The sequence below is a fragment of the Pundamilia nyererei genome, unplaced genomic scaffold, assembly GCF_000239375.1.
Source record: "Pundamilia nyererei isolate P.nyererei 1_Seehausen unplaced genomic scaffold, PunNye1.0 scaffold00329, whole genome shotgun sequence".
In the NCBI taxonomy this organism is placed as follows: Eukaryota; Metazoa; Chordata; class Actinopteri; order Cichliformes; family Cichlidae; genus Pundamilia; species Pundamilia nyererei.
Window position 1 is genome coordinate 177970 of NW_005187730.1, and position 22145 is coordinate 200114.

Below are 22145 nucleotides of genomic sequence, written 5' to 3' on the forward strand. Positions count from 1 at the left end.
TAATTAACTTTCAAATCACAATCAGTCTTTACATAATATTACACCAATATTGCCACCTTTAATGATCAACTTGCTTTAAACACTGATGCTGATATTGTGTAATTATTATGTAATTATCAGTATGTAGGTCAGTGTAACAGTAATACTAATTCAAAGTGTTTCCCAAAGCTTATAAGACATAGATTGGGCTACATAGCAAAGCTGAAACATCCCTATTTATAAACAGTGCTGCATTATGTGCAATCCTTACATCACTCAAAAGTCCAAGCACGAATTTTAAACACTTATTCTGTGTGTAAATCCGCCGGCTCACTATATATAAAAATATTTTGAGGATATAAAAAAATACTCAAATTTATCTACTTTTAGAAAAAAACTGTTTTGTTTTGATTATAGTGCAGTCGACTTCATAACATTGAACCTCTGATCAACACTTCTAGTGTTTCTGCTCTCTGTGCAGAGCAGTCTGAATGCAGCGGAGGGGATGGGCGTGGCCTCTCTGAGCGTCGTCTACGCCTCCATCATCATCTCCTCCATGTTTCTCCCCCCCATCATGATCAAAAACCTGGGCTGTAAATGGACCATTGTGGTTAGCATGGCCTGTTACGTGTCCTACTCGTTCGGAAACCTCTTCCCAGGATGGTAATCAACCAGACAATCAATTAAAAACAATAAATGAATGAGGCTAATTGGGGTTCTAATTTTTTAATGTCTGTTATTAAAGATTATTTTTTTAATAGGATACCCAACTGCAACACGTCTTGTCCAATAACCTCATTGGCTAATAAAAAGTCTTGAAGCTGAGACCAAGTGTTGCTTTCTCACACAGGTACACTCTCATCCCCACCTCCGTGATCCTGGGGTTGGGTGGCTCCCCTCTGTGGTCGGCTAAATGCACCTACCTGACCATATCTGGGAACATGCAGGCCGCCAAAGACAACAAAAAAGGCTCTGACGTGATCAACTACTATTTCGGCATCTTCTTTTTCATCTTTCAGTCTTCCGCTGTTTGGGGAAACCTGATGTCTTCCCTCATCTTTGGACAGGACACAGCTATTGGTAGGCAGCAGAAAAGTGGTCACATTTTGATTAAATTGAACCAGGACTGGTTTAATTGCCTCATTAATTGTGCATTGAAAGTTGTACAATGTTAACTTTTTGGGGTTGCAGTGCGCAGTTTTATTTGTTTATACCAGTAAGTTTAATTCCTCAGTAGTAAGCTTGAAAACAGCGTGCAACACTTTGCACATTTTCCTTATTTATCATTGAAATGTTGTACGTGTGCAGTGGGGTTTCAAGTATTTCAAAGTATTATTTATGAAGTATTTTCTCTCATTCGATGGGCAAGCCTATCGGCATTGCTCCATATACAAAGCCTGCAGTATTAAACCGCCATTACAAATAACAAATGACATGTTTCTATTAAAAAACAAACACAGCTTTGCTATTTTTTTTCTCAGAGCTGAACCATAGACCATATTTAAAGGATAGACGTCACTACAGTGACATCTCCCTCTGGCTTTGGACTGGAAATTATTTCTAGAGACCCTGACATGTTACTAAATCACGGCACCTACAGCAGCTGATCCACTGTGCACAGCCGCTTAAATGCCACTGCTGATTAGGTAACACATCGGAGACACGGTGTACCTCAAAGTCTGTTACTCTACCTTTTTTTTTTCAAGGAAATAAAAAACAGGTTTCACTAAAAGTGACCCTGAAAAAATTGGGTCACCACAGCAGGTAGCCCTGCATATCTGAGTTTTACACTAGCAAGTCTTTTCTTCAGGTACTTGTGTATAAACTCAGTTTGTGTCGAGGCTGCTGCGCCTGCAAGAAACAGTCAAAGCCCTCAAAACTTGCTTGACTTTTAGAGTTTAAAAAGATGTAAAACAGGTTTAAAAATATTTTACAAACTCAGATTTGACAAGTTTAGCTTAAGTAGGGTGACCATACTAATTTCCAAAAAAGAGGACACTTGGCTCAGTTGTGAAAAACTTGCTTAAAGAAACATATTTAACATATTAAAACGATGCCTTGTGTTGCTGCCAGCTTCAGCTCATCACTGAACAAGGTTTAAGTGATGTCTTACAATCATTTTATGGTTCAATTTAAGGACAGTATGAGAAAAGGTGTGTTTAAAGTTCCCAGGTATGCACTATGTTACTTTATGGCGTCAATACTCTCTGCTTATCAGTTTAAAAGGAGACTTTCTTGGAAGAATGACTCCACAGAGACATTTATTTCAGTTTTATTTCCGTCTTACTTTGGGACACTGTTTAGATACAAACGTTTTTAAACGAAACTATCAGCAACAAAATCTTTATAGTTTTACAGTTTAAACGTGCTGATCGACTAAAATAAGTAAACTTGGCCGTTCTACCAACAATTTTCAACACAATTCTCATCGATACGACAATTCCAAGTGTCCAGTACAATCCAACACACTTCCAGTACAAAACATTGAGAGATTTTTTGTAACATTGGTATTTTAGGGACACTGGACTGAGTTAGATCAAATAAAAAAGTAAAGATTTTAGTGTCTGAGCCCTGCAAACAGATAAGGAAAAAAGTTAAAGAAAACATGGATATACTGACTCCAAACAAAACATGAATCAAAGGGGGGCGTGAGGAACAAGAGGAGGACAAACTGAGTGCAAACAGACAATCTGACAGCTGACAAGGCTGCATATGCAGAATGAACCAGTGAGCGTGGGTCAGACATTCACCTTTTTCTAGCGCCGTCTCCTTGACCTTGGTAGAAAACATCACAAGGTCAAGAAAAGGCGTGACTGTGATGTTTCAAGGGCTACAGTGAGCGTGTAAAAGCTGGGCTATAAAATGTGCCTCTTACTTCACCCGCACGTGTTCTTAGCATGCGCGGCACATAAACAAGAAAAACGTGATTGTACGGTCACGCTTCAGCTGTGGGTTTAAATTTAACAGCTGCCTTAAAGAGCTTTACATTGTAAGGTAACACTGAATCATCCTTGATGAACAGAAAGGGCGAATATTATTATTATTTTTAGCAAAGTGCAAACAAAACAAAAACCGCAACTGTATCATGTTTCTCTCTGCATTCTTTCTGTTGGTCGTGATATATTCGCTTAAACAAATTGTATATTTTTCTGACAGTTGACATCCCACAGGAGCAGCTGGAAAGCTGTGGAGCAGCCGACTGCGGCCTTAATGTCACTGCTTATGGGAACACCACAAGGCCTGAGCAGAAACTGGTGTGGACGCTCGTCGGAAGCTACATCGGTAAAGTTTCCAATCACCTGAATGAGGGTGTTAGCTAATCAGTAATCAGCCAAACTTTGAAGCAAAGGAATTATATAACCACACAACCGCTCGCGAAGGTGCGACTAACATATTGCAGCTGTCTTCTGAATCACTGTTCTTTGTGTGTGGCAGGCGTGGGTGTGCTGGCCATCCTGATCGTGGCCGTGTTTCTGGACAACATCGACCGTGAGCAGGCCAGCGAGTTTCGTGGCAGCCAGCAGCCGTTTTGCCACACGTTCTTGGCAACATTCAGGCTCCTGAAGGACTGGAGGCTGGTGACACTCATCCCACTCACCATGTACAGCGGCTTTGAACAGAGCTTCCTTTCAGGGGAGTACACCAAGGTAAGGACTGCTCCAAAAGATGAAGGCTTTCAGGTGTTAGTGCAGTTTTCATTAAGTCATATAGTTAAATAAAAGGATTTGATATATTAGCCTAATTTTTTAGATCTTTTCATTATTAGCGCAGTACAGCTTGACTTAGGGGGTCATATATTGATGGAAAACCAGAAGGGGTGTGAAGGGAGGTGTGGTCCCACTCCTGAATACAGATACATTATCTCCAATTAACTGAAGTCAGCAACACTGACCTGGGTTGGGGTCTGACTTTGATTGTGCACGTTGATTCTTTTCTTTTTTAACCATTTAGTTGTAGATTTGCTTCTGTCCTTGGCATTATTGGTCCGTTGCATGACACAATTTCAGCCTAGTTTATCTGTCAGGTAGATGCCATCACATTTGACTCTAGAGTACTTCAGTATACATGACTGCGTTGTGCCCAAGTCCTGTGTCTGCAAAACAAGCCAGAATCATTACCACTCCACCACAGTGCTTCACATTTCGTATGAGGTGTTTGTGCTGATGTTTTGTATTTGGTTTTCACCAAACGTGATAGCGGACATTATGCCCAAAGGTTTCCTCTTTGGTTTCATCTCTCCAAAGAACATCGTTCAAGAAGCCTTGCAGTTTGTTCTGATGCTAATCTGCCCTGGGAAAGCCATTCATTCCTCTGAACTAACACTTTCTTTGAAAACAGCCCACTGCTTATCCAGGTGTTACCAATTTTGTCAACAGCAATAATGATAAGACGTGAGGCCTTATAAATGTCTGCTGTGTTTCTTCGCAGAACTATGTGACTTGTGCTTTGGGGATCCATTATGTTGGTTTTGTAATGATGTGTTTTGGAGCTTCCAATTCCCTTTGTTCAATTCTCTTTGGGAGACTCGCCCAGCACACTGGAAGAGCTCCACTCTTTGCCCTGGGTACAACCTTTTTAACAAAATACAATAATTAAAGACCGTTGACTCCTGTTTTTGTTTTGTTGTTGATGTTTGTATTAATACATTTCGTGCCTCTTTTCTTATTTTCCTTTCCACTTTCAGCTGCACTGACGAACTTGAGCTGCATCATTGCTCTTTTGTACTGGAGGCCTCATCGTGACCAGCTTGTTGTGTTTTTTGTGTTTCCTGCTCTGTGGGGTTTGTCAGATGCTATCTGGCAAACCCAGACTAATGGTAAGAAACCCAATCAGCCCACCTGAGGCAACTAACAGGTACACCCAGAAATGAGGATTTTTTTTAGTTAAAAAAACTCAAATTTAAGCTTAAAATGAGCAAGAATCTAGCTGATCTCCCTTTCAAGATAACATGCTGTTCCTGGCTCTCCCCTGAGATGCTGCTTTGCAGTGTGCACTCTGAAACCATGAACCTTAAACCAGCGTAAACTAAATTTTCTGTGGAGACGGAGATGGTAACAAAAGGAACTTTAAAATTCCTTCAGTATGACTCACAAGCGTGACTTACCAGGAAAGTGTTTACAGGCTCAGTCAGAAGGTGGTTTTCCTCTAGACTTTCATAGGATCTAAAGTCCTTCTGCACACACAGGTTACGCCCCCTGTTGGCTATTTAAAACACTGTATGTTGTCTTTGCTCTTCAGACATAGAAACTAAATCCATTGTTATAAGTGCCATAAGGGTCATTACTCAAAAAAAGTAAAGTGCTACATAAAACGTGTTATTTTTCTTAAATGTAACGCAGTAAATTACTTAATTACTCATTGGAGACAGTAATTTGTTACATTACCCCGGCGTTACTCTGTAACATGACCTGACGACACAGGAGTTTAAAACCAGTCCAAAAAGACATTTACAGCTGCAGAAGCAATTGCAGGTAGAAATAAAGGCCATAAGCCTTACTGGCAGTCACTACCTTTATTACCTGGACTTAATTACCTTCTCTTGGCGCACCTACCCCCTTGTCTCACAGCTCTTTACGGCATCCTCTTCCCGCGGGAAAAAGAGGCGGCGTTTGCAAACTACCGGATGTGGGAGTCGTTGGGTTTTGTCATCGCCTTCGCCTACAGCACGTTCTTATGCTTGGAGTATAAACTGTACATCGTGCTGACTGTGCTGGTGGTCACCGCCATCACTTACCCGATAGTGGAGTACCATGAACACAAGCATCCAACGAAACCCATTCAAGAAGGAGACTACCAAAATCACAAAGAAGTCATCAAAGCAAGTGACGACATCGTCTGCCAGACACACTTGTAGAGACACAAAGTGCAGCATGCCTCCTGTTGAATGAATGTCATTGTAAACGCATGATGTGATTGTAGAGGTGCAGTAAGCAATAAGCCCACGTCTGTTGAACTTTACCAGACATTGACTTTGCTCTTTTCTTCCTTGTGGTAAAGCAACACAAACTGTAATGTCTTGCTTTTTTTTTTTTTAAATAACATTATTTTTTTTAATAAGGCCAGCTTTGTAGCTTCTGTTTGAAACATTTTGTTTGGTTGGCACTGTACTGTTGTCATCATTCACGTGCTTCAGTCTTCAGTATCTATGTCGGCTAAATGTTGAGCAATGTGTGCGTGCAATCTTATCCACTTTATTTTACTGCCTTTTTCTATTATCATTTACGGCTGCTGTGTGACCAGGATGTGACCAGTGATCGCACACAGAGCAGAATCATTTCCTGTTTTCGTAAGCTATTCTACTATATACCGCGATTAAGTGAAATCATACCTGTGAGATGTTTGAAAAATACCAGATTAAATTGTTATTTTAACAGTTGCCAATGTTGTAAAGTTCATATAACTTTGTAGACGTTAAGGAAGAAATAGGACAGAAAGATGTTGCCACACAAACAGCATTCAACACAACACTCACTGATTCATTAGAGTGAGCTGGACGAAATGGTCAACGACCACTGTCAGCCCCTGAGGTCCTGGAGAGACTAAAGTCCAGCACAGAAGCTCTGCAATCAGCCTGGCCTGTGATGGGTTGATCATATATGGACAGTTTGGGTATTTAGAGACAAGAGCTCACTAGAAACTAGCGACTTATCACACGGCTAACAAAAAAGAGCCAACCTTTCATGTTCCCACAGCCAGTTGAGAATCACCAGTTAACCTTATATGCATGTTTCTGGACTATGGCAGGAAGCCACAGTGCACCTGCAGGTTCTAACTACAGACTGAACATTGCTTTCTGATCTGCATCCTCTCAGTCCACTGAGCACAGTGGTGCTGGTATTCCAGTTCAAGGCAAAATTGAGCTTTGGTAATTCCTGAACAACCTAACCAATTTCCTTTTATCTGAGGGTTTTCTTTCACACCTTAGCAAGGTGGTCACACATCTGAATAAATTTCGTAGTTTTTTCTAAACTGGTGATGCTGGATTCTGCAGTCAATTAGAAATGGTTCCAAGAAACGTTCCTAACTGGTGTAAATCTACATTTCTAATTCTTAGATCCCCACAGAGTCCCTTGGATTTTGAAAACAGTCATTGGACTGAACATATACTTTTTATGCTGGTAAAGAGAAACTACCAGTCATAGTCAAATATTATCTCTAACGAGAATAGACCTTGACCAAACTAAAAAACACATTGTAGAACCCCCTGCACTACTTATTAAAATGTGTATACATTTGACCCTGTGGGTTTATTTAGGATTTTCTCCAAACTTGTGTGAACAATTCTTGTATTTTTAGGCCATTAAAGATATATGCTGTACTATAATTTCACCCTGGAAAAAGTTACGACATTCACGTCCACGATGTGTCTATGTAAACTTGAAGACGACCGTCTTGTAACGAGTAACATGATACCATTGTTACCAAACTATAAGTGGGGCTCAGAATTAGAAAACCATATTCATTCTTCCTGTCACAATGCTAAAAAACTTTGTTTCCATTAAATGCACAGTGGTTCATTAGTGTAGCTGGTAGTATGGGCTAATAAACAAGACCATCATCTGCAAACTGGTTTAGCAAAATCTCAGAAACAACCTTCCAATTTCTGGGAGATAAAGAACATACAGGAGTGACACGCTGCATTTCAAATGGTGCTTTTATTGCAATGTGTTGCATTCCCACATTCATAGATGTTATAGATTTGTTAGTCAAAGCATCATTTCCTCAAGGTTGGCATCCTCACCTTGGAAAAAAAGCAGAGGGATCAAATGCACGAGGTGTTTGTGTTTTGAGTGTAGTAGAGAAGTGTGTGTGTGTGTAAACTTGAGCAGCCACGAACATATGAATGAACAAACCTCCAAATTTTAGACTTCCAGTAGATGCAAATAGAGTTTTTAATTGTCAAACAAACAAAAACAAAAAAAGAAAAAGAAAAGAAAGTTTTGTTTGTCTGTTAGCCTACAGGGCTCTCACTCCCTGCAGGGACTGGACCCGGCCTGAGACTGATTGTCTACAACATTCCAAAGAAAAGGTAGATTTCTTTATATTCACGTTACACACCTGAAGAGGAGGGTTGAGGGGCATTAAAAGAGACAAAGAGAGAAGAAGAGGAGAAAATATAACATGCATAAAATTCTCCCAGATGAACATTGTCACTCATATTGTCTTGTAATAGCTGCTCCGATGCCTCTTTAAAAACAAACTTTACATGAGTGTAATATACAAAACTGGACAAAACGAGTAAAATGTATAATATATATTTATATATATATATATATATTTATTTATATTAATTTGTACAAGGGAGAAAGTGGAACCTTGGTCTTTATTTTAACTGAATTCTCCAGAGAAAGCATCAACGCCCCCAAAACAACAGAGTGGTGAGTAAATTACAAGCCTATGAACCATGTCCAACCTCAGACCCAATAAGGCAGCGCTTACAATACCTGACAGCTGATAGCGTGGTAGTTTTTTTTTTAAAGTTATGAACACCTCCATTAGGAATGAGTTGGAGTTATAAAAACTACAGGCAGTCTTGGACCTGGTTTCCATTGAACCACCAACTCAGTAGGTAGAATTACATGGCAGAAGGTGGGATCATTTCCATGAGAAGGAAATAACAGGAGACATATTTACTAGGAATTTCTTGTGGTAGCCTCTCCCATCGGTTTGGGATCAGGAATCTTGCTACCTTAGGATAAGGCTCACACAGGACTAGAGGAGGGCTGGAAAATTGCTGGCAACCACCAATTGCTTGGGGGGGGGAGTATTCCCCAACTGGGTGGTGAGTGATTGGTGGAGATTTGCACCAAAAACTTGCTCATAGTTTACATGGAAGACATAGACTTGTCTACAACCTAGTGAAACATGAAAACATGCAGCACAAGCCGGAAACGGAACGCTTGCCTTGAAATTAAAAGCTGCACCTTACCACTGCAACCACCATGTTTCAAAAGGTGCAACTTTTACTTTGAAGGCAAAGGTCTGCGTTGCTGGTTTGTGTTGCACTCGTCACAGTTTCACTAACTTTTTGGTGAGTAGTTCAAGTCTTCCATGCAAATTACATGCGACTGCAACAATCTGGTAGCAATCAAAGTAATTGCAAGGTTTTCGGTGCAGTAACACATACCTCTCAATACAGCGAATTACACCTCCACAAACCACCTGCCAAACAGCTGGGGAGTAAAGATTTTTCCCTAGCAACCTGTGGTTGTCAGGGTGTCACCAACCGGTCTCTAGGCCTGTTTAACTGAGGCTTCAGGCACCTGAACTGTTTTGGTGGAAAAGAGGTACAAGTGGTGCACAAATGTTGGACCGATGATGAGTGAGAACACGTATAAGCTGATAAAAGCCTACTTTTGCTTTGTGGAATAAAATGTTAAAGGTCGTGAACTTGGCTACCCACACCAGACATTAGACGGAACCTGCTAAATACTTAACATCAGGCAGCACAAAAAACATGAGGCAAGCAAAACACGAGGGACAGTTAGCGTGCTGTCATTTATGTCAGGTCACCACTGTGGCTTAGACAGAAAACACAGCTGCATTAATGACACCTTTTAAGCAGTGAAGAGAAAAAAAAAAGGAAAGCGAATGGCAAAGAGTTTGGCGAAAGCGGTCATGAGCAGGAATGTTGTGCGAATTGAGCTGAGGGAGGTTTTTAACAGTACGCCTGGGGATGGACGTCACCTGAAGACGATTAGCATAGTATTCACACTGAGGATCGGTCGGTGCAAGTCAGAGAAAGACACAGACAGGATTTTTTTGGGATAATGGGTATCCACTACGGGCAAGTTCTTCACAAAGAACCTGAGAAGTTGTTTAGGTTCAAATTAAAGTACTAAGACTAACTCTTCTCGGTACATTCAGGGGACACGTCCTATCTCTGAATACTGATCTGATTGAGACAGTTACTGATGGCCTTTTCACTCCAAGTAAATCTGATATAAAGTGCAAAATTAGATTGTATTTGCAAATTCCTGGAATAATCTGATTAAACGTCTACGTGTGTAAAAAAGTCATTTCTTTATACAGTATTTTTTTTTATAAAGTTGAAAAAAGGTTTTTAAAAAAACCCTGGTTAACAAGGTTATTACTGTTAAACAGCAAAGGAGCAATCTTTACTGCAGAAAGTATATACACGAGGCACCTCAAGTTTGGTATAAAGTATTCAGTTGATGGAAAACCAAAAACCAAAAAGAAGAAGTGAAGGTCATCAGATATCGAGTGGGCTTTTTAAAAATTATTTTGTTGTGACTGTAAATATCTATGAAATGAAATGCTCCAGTGTTAACTCTACAAGGTGAGGAAATGCTTGTTTCAGTAAGGTGCATAGCTAAGGGTTGCAATGTTTTTTTTCTCTTCCTGTAAACGAGTGATAGCACTTCAGGCTCAAAAGACCTCAATGGCAAAAAGTGGAGACGTCTCGAAAAACTGACCTAACTTTGGGACATCACACAGCTCGCTGCTGATAGGCCACAGGAGGGACGAACACGCAGAGCAGCAGCAGAGAAATCCAAATAAAGGGGGCCGCTACATTATGTTGTGTCCAGTGATGATGAGGTTTGCATATGAGTCCATGAAACGTGTTGAAGCTTTGGTCATTTACTACCGATGAATGCAAGAAGAAGAAGAAGAAGAGAGGCTACATCAGTCAGACAGAAAGAAATAAAACATCCAGCTCAACTGGGCAATGCTTCTCCATAAAACCAAGGCTCCACTCTCCCAGATCTGCTTAAACTTCTGACAACAGAGAAAATTAAATAATATGGCCTTTTTTTTTTTTTTTAAATTAACCCGTACAAAAAGCCAGTCCACACTGCTTCTCTCTCAGTAAAATCACATTCAGCAGTCGCTAAAACCATTCTCTGGCATAGTCATCTGAAACACCCACAGGTACTGTGCAGGGTTGAAAAGAGTCGAAGAAGAAGAAGGAGAGAATCATATAGGACATCTTCCATCTTAGAGAACACCAGATATACAGTATTAATCACACATACATACACACTCACTGATAGTCATATACATACATACATCATCAGAAATTTAAAAAAAAAAAAGGTAGAAAATCAAATCAAATAAAAATGTGACGGAGGCGAGTAGTTATTTACCACAAACTCGGAGCACTACTTTTTTTGATTCTGAACAAATACATATTCACATTTCTCTGTTATATACATCATGTTGACATCTTGAAACCAACGTTACAAAAGAACCTAACCTGGTACCTGTTACTTGTAGTGATGACGGAGGGAGACTAGGTAAAGGAAGCAAAGGAGGGACTGTCGTTTCCACTGAATGGCTGTTGCATATAAAACCTTACCCTGGATGTATTTGGCATATATTTTTCCTTCTATTTTTCTTTATTTGCAGGTTAAGCTGACAGCTGCTGCTGAGTTTCTGCAATGAACAGGGTTGGAGAGGAAACCACTTCCATAGGAATGCCTATTTCATGCAGGAAAGTGAAAGGAGGAAGGCTGACACTGACAGAAACCTTTCAGAGAGGTGCGTCCTCCCACTTTGTGCAACTTCTGCCGTCCAAACAGTGGCGCAGGACTGTCAGGCGACTGCATTCAAACAATTCTCTAGAAAATACTCCTTGAGGGGGTCTAAAAGGGTTTTAAAATGGTCTGAGGCTTGAGGTGGGGCTGAGATATGTTCTTGCCTTCAGTTTCCCCCTGAATTCCTGATTGATAACGGTGGCAGAGAAATGATTCAGTTTGGAGGTCAAACATTCAAATAATTGAGCCGGAGCTCCTTACTACAGTAACCCACAAGGATGATCATGAATTCAGGCATTTATAAAAAGTCATCAATTAACTCCATTCCGCCAGAATCTGGGAAACGTTCTTGCCTTCTCCTGCTTTGACAAAGAGTTTGGAGGTAGTACGTTTTTAACTGCTTGTGGACTGCGATGCAGTTCAACGGACCGAAATGGGAAAAATTCTCAAAAATTAGATAAGCGACACATAAGGACTTTTTTGATCAATTACATTATTTACAAAACAAAAGCAACAAAAATTTGCTGGTGAGTTTTTGCCACTTTTTGCCCCCACTGTTGTATTTGGTGCACTGCTTTAATTTTACATACAAGTTCCTTTTATTTCTTATTCTGGGACAAATCCATCAGATTTAACGATTAGTAAAGTTGATGATAACCAAGTGCTATGTTTGCTTCTTCTTGATTTATGAAAGAAGACTTGTTAGCATGATTTTAAAATATATCCATATAAAAATAGAAAGAAATCCTCTCTATACTGGAGGTGTTTTTGCATTAACTTCCGGAGCCACTGTTTGGACGCACAATGCATGATTCTGCACACAAAGCGTTGCAGATGAGCACAAAGTGGTTCTCACATTATTAAACACTTCAGAAGTTGGTGGGTGGAATGTAGACCTTGCATACTATCCCTCTTTTTCTGGGTAAAACATTGCATACGGCGAAGTATCTCTGTGTAAAGACAAAGGAAAGAAGCCCTATTCCACGCGACTGCATCACCTACGTGAGCGACAAGTTTGGCAGATTGAAGACTTATTAGCTGGGTGGGGGGAGGAGTGAGCTTTATTTGAAACCTTCTCCACGGATCAAGTTTCCACGAGAGAAAGGAAGAGAAATAATAAACTGAGACCGGTTCGATCAGGGAGCACCCGATATTTGTGCTGGCGTTGAGACGTGGCAGATTTGACAGGAGGAAACTCGAATGATGCTCCCCGACAGAACGAGCCCTGCTTTTGAAAAAAAAGAATAGAAAAAGAAAAGAAAAAGACCACTAAGTTTGGTTACACTCATTCCAAATGTTGTTTAGCATCCTCTAATTTAAACCTTTGGATAAAGGGTGTCGGACTGGAGCAAATTTAGAAAAATCATATGCATTAAGAAGTGCCTAAGCCACATATTACATGTTTATAGCTCTACAATATTTTAGTCATGTAAAGAATATTAAGAGGCAACGTCTCAGCAGGGTTTTCTCCTTCTTAAATTTCCGGTAAGGTGTAAGTAGCACATCTTAAGATTTCAATTTTGTTGTCACGAGAGGTCTGTTATCGCTGAGAGACACAGTGTCTGACTGAGCAACAGTAGTCAACAGAAAACTGTATATGAGTGTGTAGCCAGTGGAGTGAAGTCTTCATCAGGGAAACCAGAGGTGGAAGGAGAAGAGGGTTAAATCCCTCGTGAAAAAAAATAAAAAAATAATAATAATAAAGATTCCCAGGAGGTGAGGAGAAAATGAAAGGATGTTTTTGCAACTCTTCCTGCTTGGATTCAAATTCATGACAGCTTTAAATCAATTATCCATCACATCGTTGTTAGGAACTTCTATCACTAAAGCCTCTACTTAAATGTCATTATATAGGAACAATATCCAAAAGCGTGCCGTTTGCTGCGGCTCACAGCAAAGAGCCCGGTTTCAGTTTATCATTATGCTTTGTTTTTTTATACAATGGTTACAACACATGTACTGTCTGAAAAGTTTTTCTGAAAGTATTGTACATACATAAGAATAAAAAAAGAGGAGAAAGCAAGAAAGATGGCTAACTAGCTCCCTGGTTACAACAAGAGAGAAAGCAGAGCAATCAAACCCATTTTTTTTAAGTGTGGCTGCATGTAGTGCTGACTGGGACGCCAAAGGGAGCGAGATCTACCTTTTTAATAAAAATAAAATAAATTCTTCAAAAACCAAATCGCTTAAAAGTTTCACATTTTAGAAGCTGGAATAACGTCTTCCTCCTCGACCACAACATGTAGCTGTGTTACAATATCATGATGCCGAAAAAACAATCTAAAAAAAAAAAAAAGAAAGAAAACCTGGATCGAATCACATTATAATATATATGTTTTGCTTTTCTGAGTAATCAATTAATTACATTTGTTTTTTTCTTTGTTTTTTCTCATTTTTTTTCTTAAAGGAAAGCAGTTACAAGAGTGAGCTCATCCCCAAGTCTTTGTCCTTCTGTACTGTACAATACTACCTGCCTGCATGGTGCACATGGCAAACAACACTGATAGGCTGAGAGATAGCATGAAGATACACAGAGAGAGAGAGAGAGAGAACCCAACGGGGCTCTGTATTCACAGCTGCTGAGGTGAGGGGTAAAATGTGACGGACAGACAGTTAAATAATCATAACAGTCCTTTTTTCTTATACTTTGAGAAAAATAAAAATAAAACCTCCTCCCAGGGGAGGAAGACACGTAAAGTTCCAAACTGAGCAGCATCCTGTCTGTCTCCCATCCATCCATCCATCCATCCTGGCTGTTGTCAAAGCTTGTTCTGATGATCGTGAAGATGATGATGATGATGACGGCGAGAGCAGAAGTTTAAAAAACAAACAAACAAAAACAAACAAACAAAAAACCCCAATCCAACCCAAAACACAAACAAAAAAATAATGATGTAATAGAATAATATGTTGAAGAAGTAGAAGTAGAAGAAGAAGAAGCAGAGCTTGGGAAAAACTCAAACTTCCACCAGGCACCGTAGCTGATAGAGAGAGACAGTCACAGAACCAGCTGATACTGAGCTTCTATCCCACAATGCCACAGAGGTCTGAAACCTTAACATTCCCACATCGCTGAGAGACAGGCAGAGAAAAAACAAAACAAAAACAACAACAAACAAACAAACAAAAATAAAAGCCAGAGGTGCTGCTGTGTGGGATAATCCCAACACTTTAAAAACACTGAGCCCAGCTGTATGCTGCAACTCATGCTCCCGAGATGCGCTGCTGCTGCTGCTTGCTGTTTCGACGGCCTGACAGAAACCGTCCGATCAGAAAAAAACAAAAACAAACAAAACTAACAAAAACATATAAAACACAAATAAAAAGGAGGCCGGCCCTGATTTGACAGTGACAAAAACTTGGCAAAACTACAATGACGTTGCAGTTGTTTTCTTGGGTCAGGAAGCAGGAAGTAGGTCACCAAGGAATGAGCAGCAAGACAACACTGCCTTTAATAGGCTGAGGCAGACAGACAGGTTGTCAGACAGATTAGACAGGCAGGTTTAAATACACTGCTGCTCCTTCTGACTTCAGTCTTGACTTAAAATGTTCTGGGCATCAAACAACCAGCCCTGAATCCCCACCCCCACCCCTCCCCAGCACAGAAGTGGTTAGGCTGCGAAAACTCCACCGACAGCCAGACCTCTCTGAGCCTACTCTGTGGCCGTCCAAACATCCATCCGTCCGTACATCGATCCATCCAAAAGGTGAGACAGAGACAGCAATGGGTCTGGTGCACCGACCCTCCAAGGAGGAGGTGTAGAAGTGAGAAGTAGATAGAGCAGGAGAGCAGAAGAGGTGGGGGGTGTCACTCAGTGAGCAGCTGCTGGAGGAGGCTCTTCTGCTGGGCTTGGTTGTTCTGGGAGCCCTGGGGTCCGGGGCCCTTCTGGGAGGCCGCAGCTCCAATGGAGCCCTGGTTCAGGTAGGAATCACTGCCAACAAGGTTCACTGTGCACTGGACGTCCGCAAATACCTGGACCTGCTGCACCTGCAGAAACACGGGAATCAAGCGCGAGGCAATGGTTACAGAGGGAAGGAGGCCGCGAGAACCATCACTGACAGCGTCGGGAAAAGTCTAAAAGCTGTCAATCATTTTGACAGATTTGAACAGCAATGTTTGATGAAGGGCTGTTTTGTTGCTTATTCACTACTTTGCATTGTTTATTATGCCATTTGTTGAGGCTACAAGGTGTTTTTTTTTTTTTTAATTATTAAAAAAATAAAGAGGTGGTTTGTAACTTAGCAACAAGGAAGCCTCTGTAAAGGTTGGAGCCTGCACAATTAACCTAATAAGAACAAGAAAGAAACGGTGCATTTGCTGAACCTTTTTAACCTCACTAAACATTTTCAGGAGCACACGATGCAATCCAAAAGCTATTTAACTTGGGGCGTAAATGGAGACTGGAAGGAGAACTCTGCATCCTATGAGCATACTCTAAAGTAAAGCCACAAACTGAAACTAAGACAAAGCAAATGCAACTGGGGTGTATATCCCGATGCAAAGTAAAACAGGAAATGAAGCAGTGAAAGGTGGTCATTGGGACATGAAACTATCACAGCTGTCCAAGCTGGCAGATTCAAAGTCACTGACCTGCTGGTCGCTACACACTGAACCAACGTTGCTGAGGTTACTGTTGCTCATGCCAACTGACTGCCCAATGGGAGGTAATGAGCTGACGCCACTCGAGCCCCCGGCCATGGAAACGGTGATGCTCATGTTGTTATAAACCCCCTGCTGGCCAAACGGCTGCCCTGCGCTCTGTCCTGACTGACTGAACAGGCTGCAGCACAGAAAACAGTCAGAGAGGAGTTAAAACCGGCCTCACAGATTTCATTTATCAATGTTTGCAAATGTCTTTGTTCCTTATAAACTGTATGCATGCTCCTAACCTGCCCACGCTTGTTGGTTGCCAGCCTTTCATGTCGGGTGACTGGTAGCCAGTAGATGAGTTTTGCTGAAGTAGAGGACTCTGGGAGGTGGAGTTCTGAGGTGATAAAAGTGGGCTGGAGGGGCTCATCTCAGGAGCAAACGGTGGGTCTTGCTGGACCACAGCTGTAACAAAGAAAACATGGATGTTTCAAAGATGTGAAATCATAGTAAATTTATGTAGGTGAATCAATTTTTAAAAGGTTTTAATGTTCTTAGGCACAAAATCAAATTCACCAACCAACAAAGAGGGTGGCAACACCTTCCGAACAGAAATGCAGACACAATCATGTGCTTAGAGCTAAATGCACAACAAAGAGCCTCTATCCAGTCACTCAATATGGAAGAGCAGCATTTCTACTCTCAGATTACTGAGGTCATCAACCTACTCCTAAGAACGAACCCAGACACTTTTGGAGGAAGCTCATTCCTGCTGGCTGAATCTACAATTGTTACCAGCACCTTCAGCTCCACCTCTTTATTCATCACAACAGATCAGTTTAGTATCCACACCAATTTTTCCTCCAATTTGTGAACAAGATTTAAATATGTCCTCTTCAAGGAAACTTCAAATGGGGATGAATCACCGCCTTAATGTGGTGAAAGGGTTTAATCCTAGACCCTTGCGCTTGGTCAGGTCTTAACAGGCAAACTGGTCCAGGGTAAGGAGTGAGGGTGGAGTGTATGTTGGAAAAGACAAGAAGAACCCTGTGACCTGTCCGAGGCTACGCACACAGAGGGAGGGGGTCACCAAAGATAACCTTGAAGTCTTGCTTTTTTCGTTTGTTTGTTTGTTTGTTTTACCAGTAAGGGCCCAGCCAGTGTTAGCCTGAAAAAGCCACATGGGGCAGCGCTCCTGCAGAACTCCAGAAGGAGCTTCAAGGATCCGGTGGTTTGCAGACTGAAGTCGAAGTTGGAAGCCTTGGAAGTCTGATTCCCAGCTGGCTTTAGGGACTTGCACCTCTAAGTCTGTCAAAACTGTTGAGTGTAAAGCTTCATTATAATTGGTGTTAACCAATGGTAAACTAATAGCCAATTTAACCTCACTGTTGAACAACGGCATTATAAGTTAATTTTACCAATCAGTAGTAAAACAATCATTTATTTTTCATGTCAGCTTGTGTGATAAAAATATTTGTTTAACAATTCCCTTCATGGTCCTACTTCTAATTGCATTTAATGCAGACCACATCCTATTTCCTAAAGCTACCCCAGGTGCCTTGACCTAAACAGAAGTCATCCCCCCTCCCCAAAAAAAACAAAACAAAGCAGAACAAACAAAAACCAGGTTCACACCAACATCTCTTCACCTGTCTCCACCTGTATTAATTACAAAAAGTTTTGATATTTTAAAGTGAGCCTGTCGTGGTTTAGTATTTTGGTTATTTTGCTCCCGTGAACTCACCGGACCCTCCAAACTGCTGAAACAGGCCTTGCTGCAATGAGGAGTTGACGGTGCTGTTGAACTGGCCCTGCACGCCACCCATCAACGTCTGGTTGTTCAGGGGAACTCTGCCGGGCAGCTTGTTGTCCAGAGGGCCCGCGGTAATGGGGCTGAAGTGACTTGGTGAGGTAGGAGGGTTTCCCGCCATCGGGTTGTACCCTGGTGGGAAGTTGAACTGCTGTTGCTGCTGTTGTTGAGTTGTTGTGGGGGGAGCTTTGGGGACCCTAGCAGTCCCAATGGGCCCCACGGCTCCAGTGGGAGTGCCTGCTATGTTCTGTCTCATCAGCATGACCTTCTGCTGGAATAGCTGGCGTTGGCGATGCTGGATGCTGTAGAGTTCCCGCTGACGCTGAGCCAGCATCTGGGCATTCAGCGGAGGCTGCTGAGAGGGAGTAAAAGAGCCTGTTACAGAGAACTTATTGCCCATGTTCAACCCAAATATGATAGTTAATCTTATTATCCTGAGCTGCTTTGTACAGGCTTAAGAAAGAAAATTCACCCAATTTAAAGACCAGCATAATAACCATAGCACAGAAAAAAAGCAAGTTATTAATATGATTTGAAGAAGACTGGCAGTCCTAATTTTCTTAATTTCAATCAGCTCCTGGTAGGGTTCAAAGATCTTGTGTGGCTGGCACTGGCACAAAAAGCCAATACGAGACCGAAATTAAAGCCTGCATTAGGACACTTAGGCTACGTTCACACTGCAGGTCTTAATGCTCAATTCAGATTTTTTGATCAAATCCGATTTCTTTGTCTGCTCGTTCACACTACAAATAAAATGCGACAGCAAACGCGCTCTAGTGTGAACGCTCAAAGCGGCCCGCATGCGCAAAAGAAGACGTCACACACAACGCGCTCTGTTTAGACCCAGAGCAAACAATATTGTTTGACTGATGGCCCTTAATATAAAGACTTTGGACTTCATGTTTCCCAATTTTTGCTTTAAGTTATTTTGTTATTTACATAATAATGTAGATAACCTAATAATGATCCTTATTGCTGTTTTAGAGGAGCGGTGCTTCAAAGGATAGTTGCAGATTTCTGTCAGAATCTGCAGGTTATACAGTACAAATAAAATGTTCACGTTTCTCCAACGTTGTCTTCACAACAGTTTCACCGGATGGCCAGGAAGCGTTCGCGATGTCTTCTCCGGCGCTGATAATTGGCGTCTGTCTTGTGTCAGTGACGTAAAAGACGGATTTAATGCAACATGACCATTCAAACAGCAGTCGCTTTCTGAAACATCGGATATGTATCGGATTCAGTACCACATACGAAAGTGACCCAGATCGGATTTGAAAATATCAGATTTGTTCCGTTCACACTGTCATACCATGATCGGATATGGGTCGCATAGGGTCCAAAAAAATCGGATTTGATGCGCTTTCGCCTGCAGTGTGAACGTAGCCTTACATTCTTTTGGAGTCTCACCTGACCCCCCAAAAATCAGCTAATTATTTTGTATGATAACTTTTGTTTATTAAATAAAGTAATGCATAATTTTACCTTCACACACTAAATATTTTCAGAGTTACAGAGGTGCGTGGAAATTCGGTGTTTTTAGTTTGCCCTTTCTTGGGCCCTCGTATCCTCGTTAAGTGCAGGAACATGAAATCTCCGGTGTGGAAAATTTAAGCTCTATTAAAAAACTGCAACCAAATTCATTTGCACCGATTGCGAGTATCTAAATCCAAAATGTTGGTGCGAAAGATACTTTTCATTTGCTTTCAAGTTTTCTCCAGTCAAGTTTTCAAAAACAGTCGAACATCCAGGGTACCCAGGCCCGTTTCGATCACTTTATATCACAGACATTAGACTGATGGAGTTTTACAGCAAACTATGATATATCTCATGATACTGATGATGAAAGTAGGTTACAGAAAAAAAACTCATGAACAAAAAGGTGTTGGGTTTACACTGTGAGATTTAGAGCCGGTATAAAACATATATGATTGCCATTTTTAACAAGAGCTTAAACAAAGCAACAAAGAATACTGTGAACTTGTTAAATTAATGGACAGAAATGCACATTATGCTTAACTGGCATGTGCAGTATATAAACAGACACACAGTTATTCATTTCTATGGCTTGAATTTCAGCACCAATATTGATTATTATCACTTTTTTTTATCTGAAAAAAATCTATAGTTAAATCCACAAAGTTCAGCCTGCTAACAAAAGCAGGGTGGTGAGTAGACAAACGCTCTCTACCACCGTGACTCACTTGCGAGGGCATTTGAGGTTGTTGCACCCCCTGACGAATCCCCATGTTCACATGCTGGGCTCCTCCTGGAAACTGATTCATCCCTGCCAGCCTGTTCTGGAGCTGCAGCAAAGAGAAAATCCCAATGAGCAGAGGTCAGACAGGTTGGACTAGACCAGAGACACGATAAGAGCAATAACAGAGAAGAAGAAATGAAATCAGAGACAAAGAAAATAACACTATTGGACAGTGTGGAGACAGAAGAGAAGAGCAGCGGGGAGAAAGAGGAGTCGAGCACTAGAGATGAGAGAGGAGAAAAAAAGGTAAAGGGACATCGTTTTATCTCAGCTGCCTGTTATGCCTTGTCGTGGTTTCTCATAACATGGTCACAGTTTCAATAATATTTCATCTGAGTTTGAAGCTTTAAATGGAAGGTGACCTTAAAGAGACAGGAGCTAAAATTACTTATTTCAGACAGTGGAATGATCTACAGGGAGTGCAGAATTATTAGGCAAATGAGTATTTTGTCCACATCATCCTCTTCATGCATGTTGTCTTACTCCAAGCTGTATAGGCTCGAAAGCCTACTACCAATTAAGCATATTAGGTGATGTGCATCTCTGTAATGAGAAGGGGTGTGGTCTAACGACATCAACACCCTATATCAGGTGTGCATAATTATTAGGCAACGTCCTTTCCTTTGGCAAAATGGGTCAAAAGAAGGACTTGACAGGCTCAGAAAAGTCAAAAATAGTGAGATATCTTGCAGAGGGATGCAGCAGCCTCAAAATTGCAAAGCTTCTGAAGCGTGATCATCGAACAATCAAGCGTTTCTTTCAAAATCGTCAACAGGGTCGCAAGAAGCGCGTGGAAAAACCAAGGCGCAAAATAACTGCCCATGAACTGAGAAAAGTCAAGCGTGCAGCTGCCAAGATGCCACTTGCCACCAGTTTGGCCATATTTCAGAGCTGCAACATCACTGGAGTGCCCAAAAGCACAAGGTGTGCAATACTCAGAGACATGGCCAAGGTAAGAAAGGCTGAAAGACGACCACCACTGAACAAGACACACAAGCTGAAACGTCAAGACTGGGCCAAGAAATATCTCAAGACTGGTTTTTCTAAGGTTTTATGGACTGATGAAATGAGAGTGAGTCTTGATGGGCCAGATGGATGGGCCCGTGGCTGGATTGGTAAAGGGCAGAGAGCTCCAGTCCGACTCAGACGTCAGCAAGGTGGAGGTGGAGTACTGGTTTGGGCTGGTATCATCAAAGATGAGCTTGTGGGGCCTTTTCGGGTTGAGGATGGAGTCAAGCTCAACTCCCAGTCCTACTGCCAGTTTCTGGAAGACACCTTCTTCAAGCAGTGGTACAGGAAGAAGTCTGCATCCTTCAAGAAAAACATGATTTCCATGCAGGACAATGCTCCATCACACGCGTCCAAGTACTCCACAGCGTGCCTGGCAAGAAAGGGTATAAAAGAAGAAAAACTAATGACATGGCCTCCTTGTTCACCTGATCTGAACCCCATTGAGAACCTGTGATCCATCATCAAATGTGAGATTTACAAGGAGGGAAAACAGTACACCTCTCTGAACAGTGTCTGGGAGGCTGTGGTTGCTGCTGCACACAATGTTGATGGTGAACAGATCAAAACACTGACAGAATCCATGGATGGCAGGCTTTTGAGTGTCCTTGCAAAGAAAGGTGGCTATATTGGTCGCTGATTTGTTTTTGTTTTGTTTTTGAATGTCAGAAATGTATATTTGTGAATGTGGAGATATTATATTGGTTTCACTGGTAAAAATAAATAATTGAAATGGGTATATATTTGTTTTTTGTTAAGTTGCCTAATAATTATGCACAGTAATAGTCACCTGCACACACAGATATCCCCCTAAAATAGCTCAAACTAAAAACAAACTAAAAACTAAAAACATTCAACTCCAGGCCTGAAGGGCCGGTGTCCTGCAGGTTTTAGATATCCTCCTGGGTCAACACACCTGTATCAAATGATTAGTTCATTACCAGGCCTCTGGAGAACTTCAAGACATGTTGAGGAGGTAACTTAGTCATTTAAATAAGCAGTGTT

At 41.4% G+C, this 22145-nt stretch overlaps 2 protein-coding genes across 7 annotated transcripts in view; one reads left to right on the forward strand and one right to left on the reverse strand.

Moving 5' to 3' along the window:
• The window catches only part of unc93a (unc-93 homolog A), a 15140-nt gene extending 8633 nt beyond the window's left edge, over positions 1–6507 (forward strand). For both annotated transcript variants that reach the window (XM_005751833.1, XM_005751834.1), the window contains exons 3-9: positions 461–642; positions 830–1059; positions 3136–3261; positions 3415–3626; positions 4408–4543; positions 4664–4795; positions 5547–6507. In XM_005751833.1, the coding sequence (XP_005751890.1) occupies positions 461–642; positions 830–1059; positions 3136–3261; positions 3415–3626; positions 4408–4543; positions 4664–4795; positions 5547–5833 (1305 nt within the window). In that variant the 3' untranslated portion in view covers positions 5834–6507. The remainder of the gene's footprint in view (positions 1–460; positions 643–829; positions 1060–3135; positions 3262–3414; positions 3627–4407; positions 4544–4663; positions 4796–5546) is intronic.
• A 7820-nt stretch (positions 6508–14327) lies between these two features.
• Positions 14328–22145, reverse strand: part of ncoa1 (nuclear receptor coactivator 1) — an 80911-nt gene continuing 73093 nt past the window's right edge. For 4 of the 5 annotated variants that reach the window (XM_013915603.1, XM_013915604.1, XM_013915599.1 and 1 more), the window contains 5 exons: positions 20077–20178; positions 17810–18230; positions 16368–16530; positions 16069–16258; positions 14328–15465 (listed from right to left, as the gene is read on the reverse strand). In XM_013915603.1, coding sequence (XP_013771057.1) covers positions 15286–15465; positions 16069–16258; positions 16368–16530; positions 17810–18230; positions 20077–20178 — 1056 coding nt within the window. In that variant the 3' untranslated portion in view covers positions 14328–15285. The remainder of the gene's footprint in view (positions 15466–16068; positions 16259–16367; positions 16531–17809; positions 18231–20076; positions 20179–22145) is intronic. The other variant, XM_013915601.1, reaches the window with a different exon arrangement.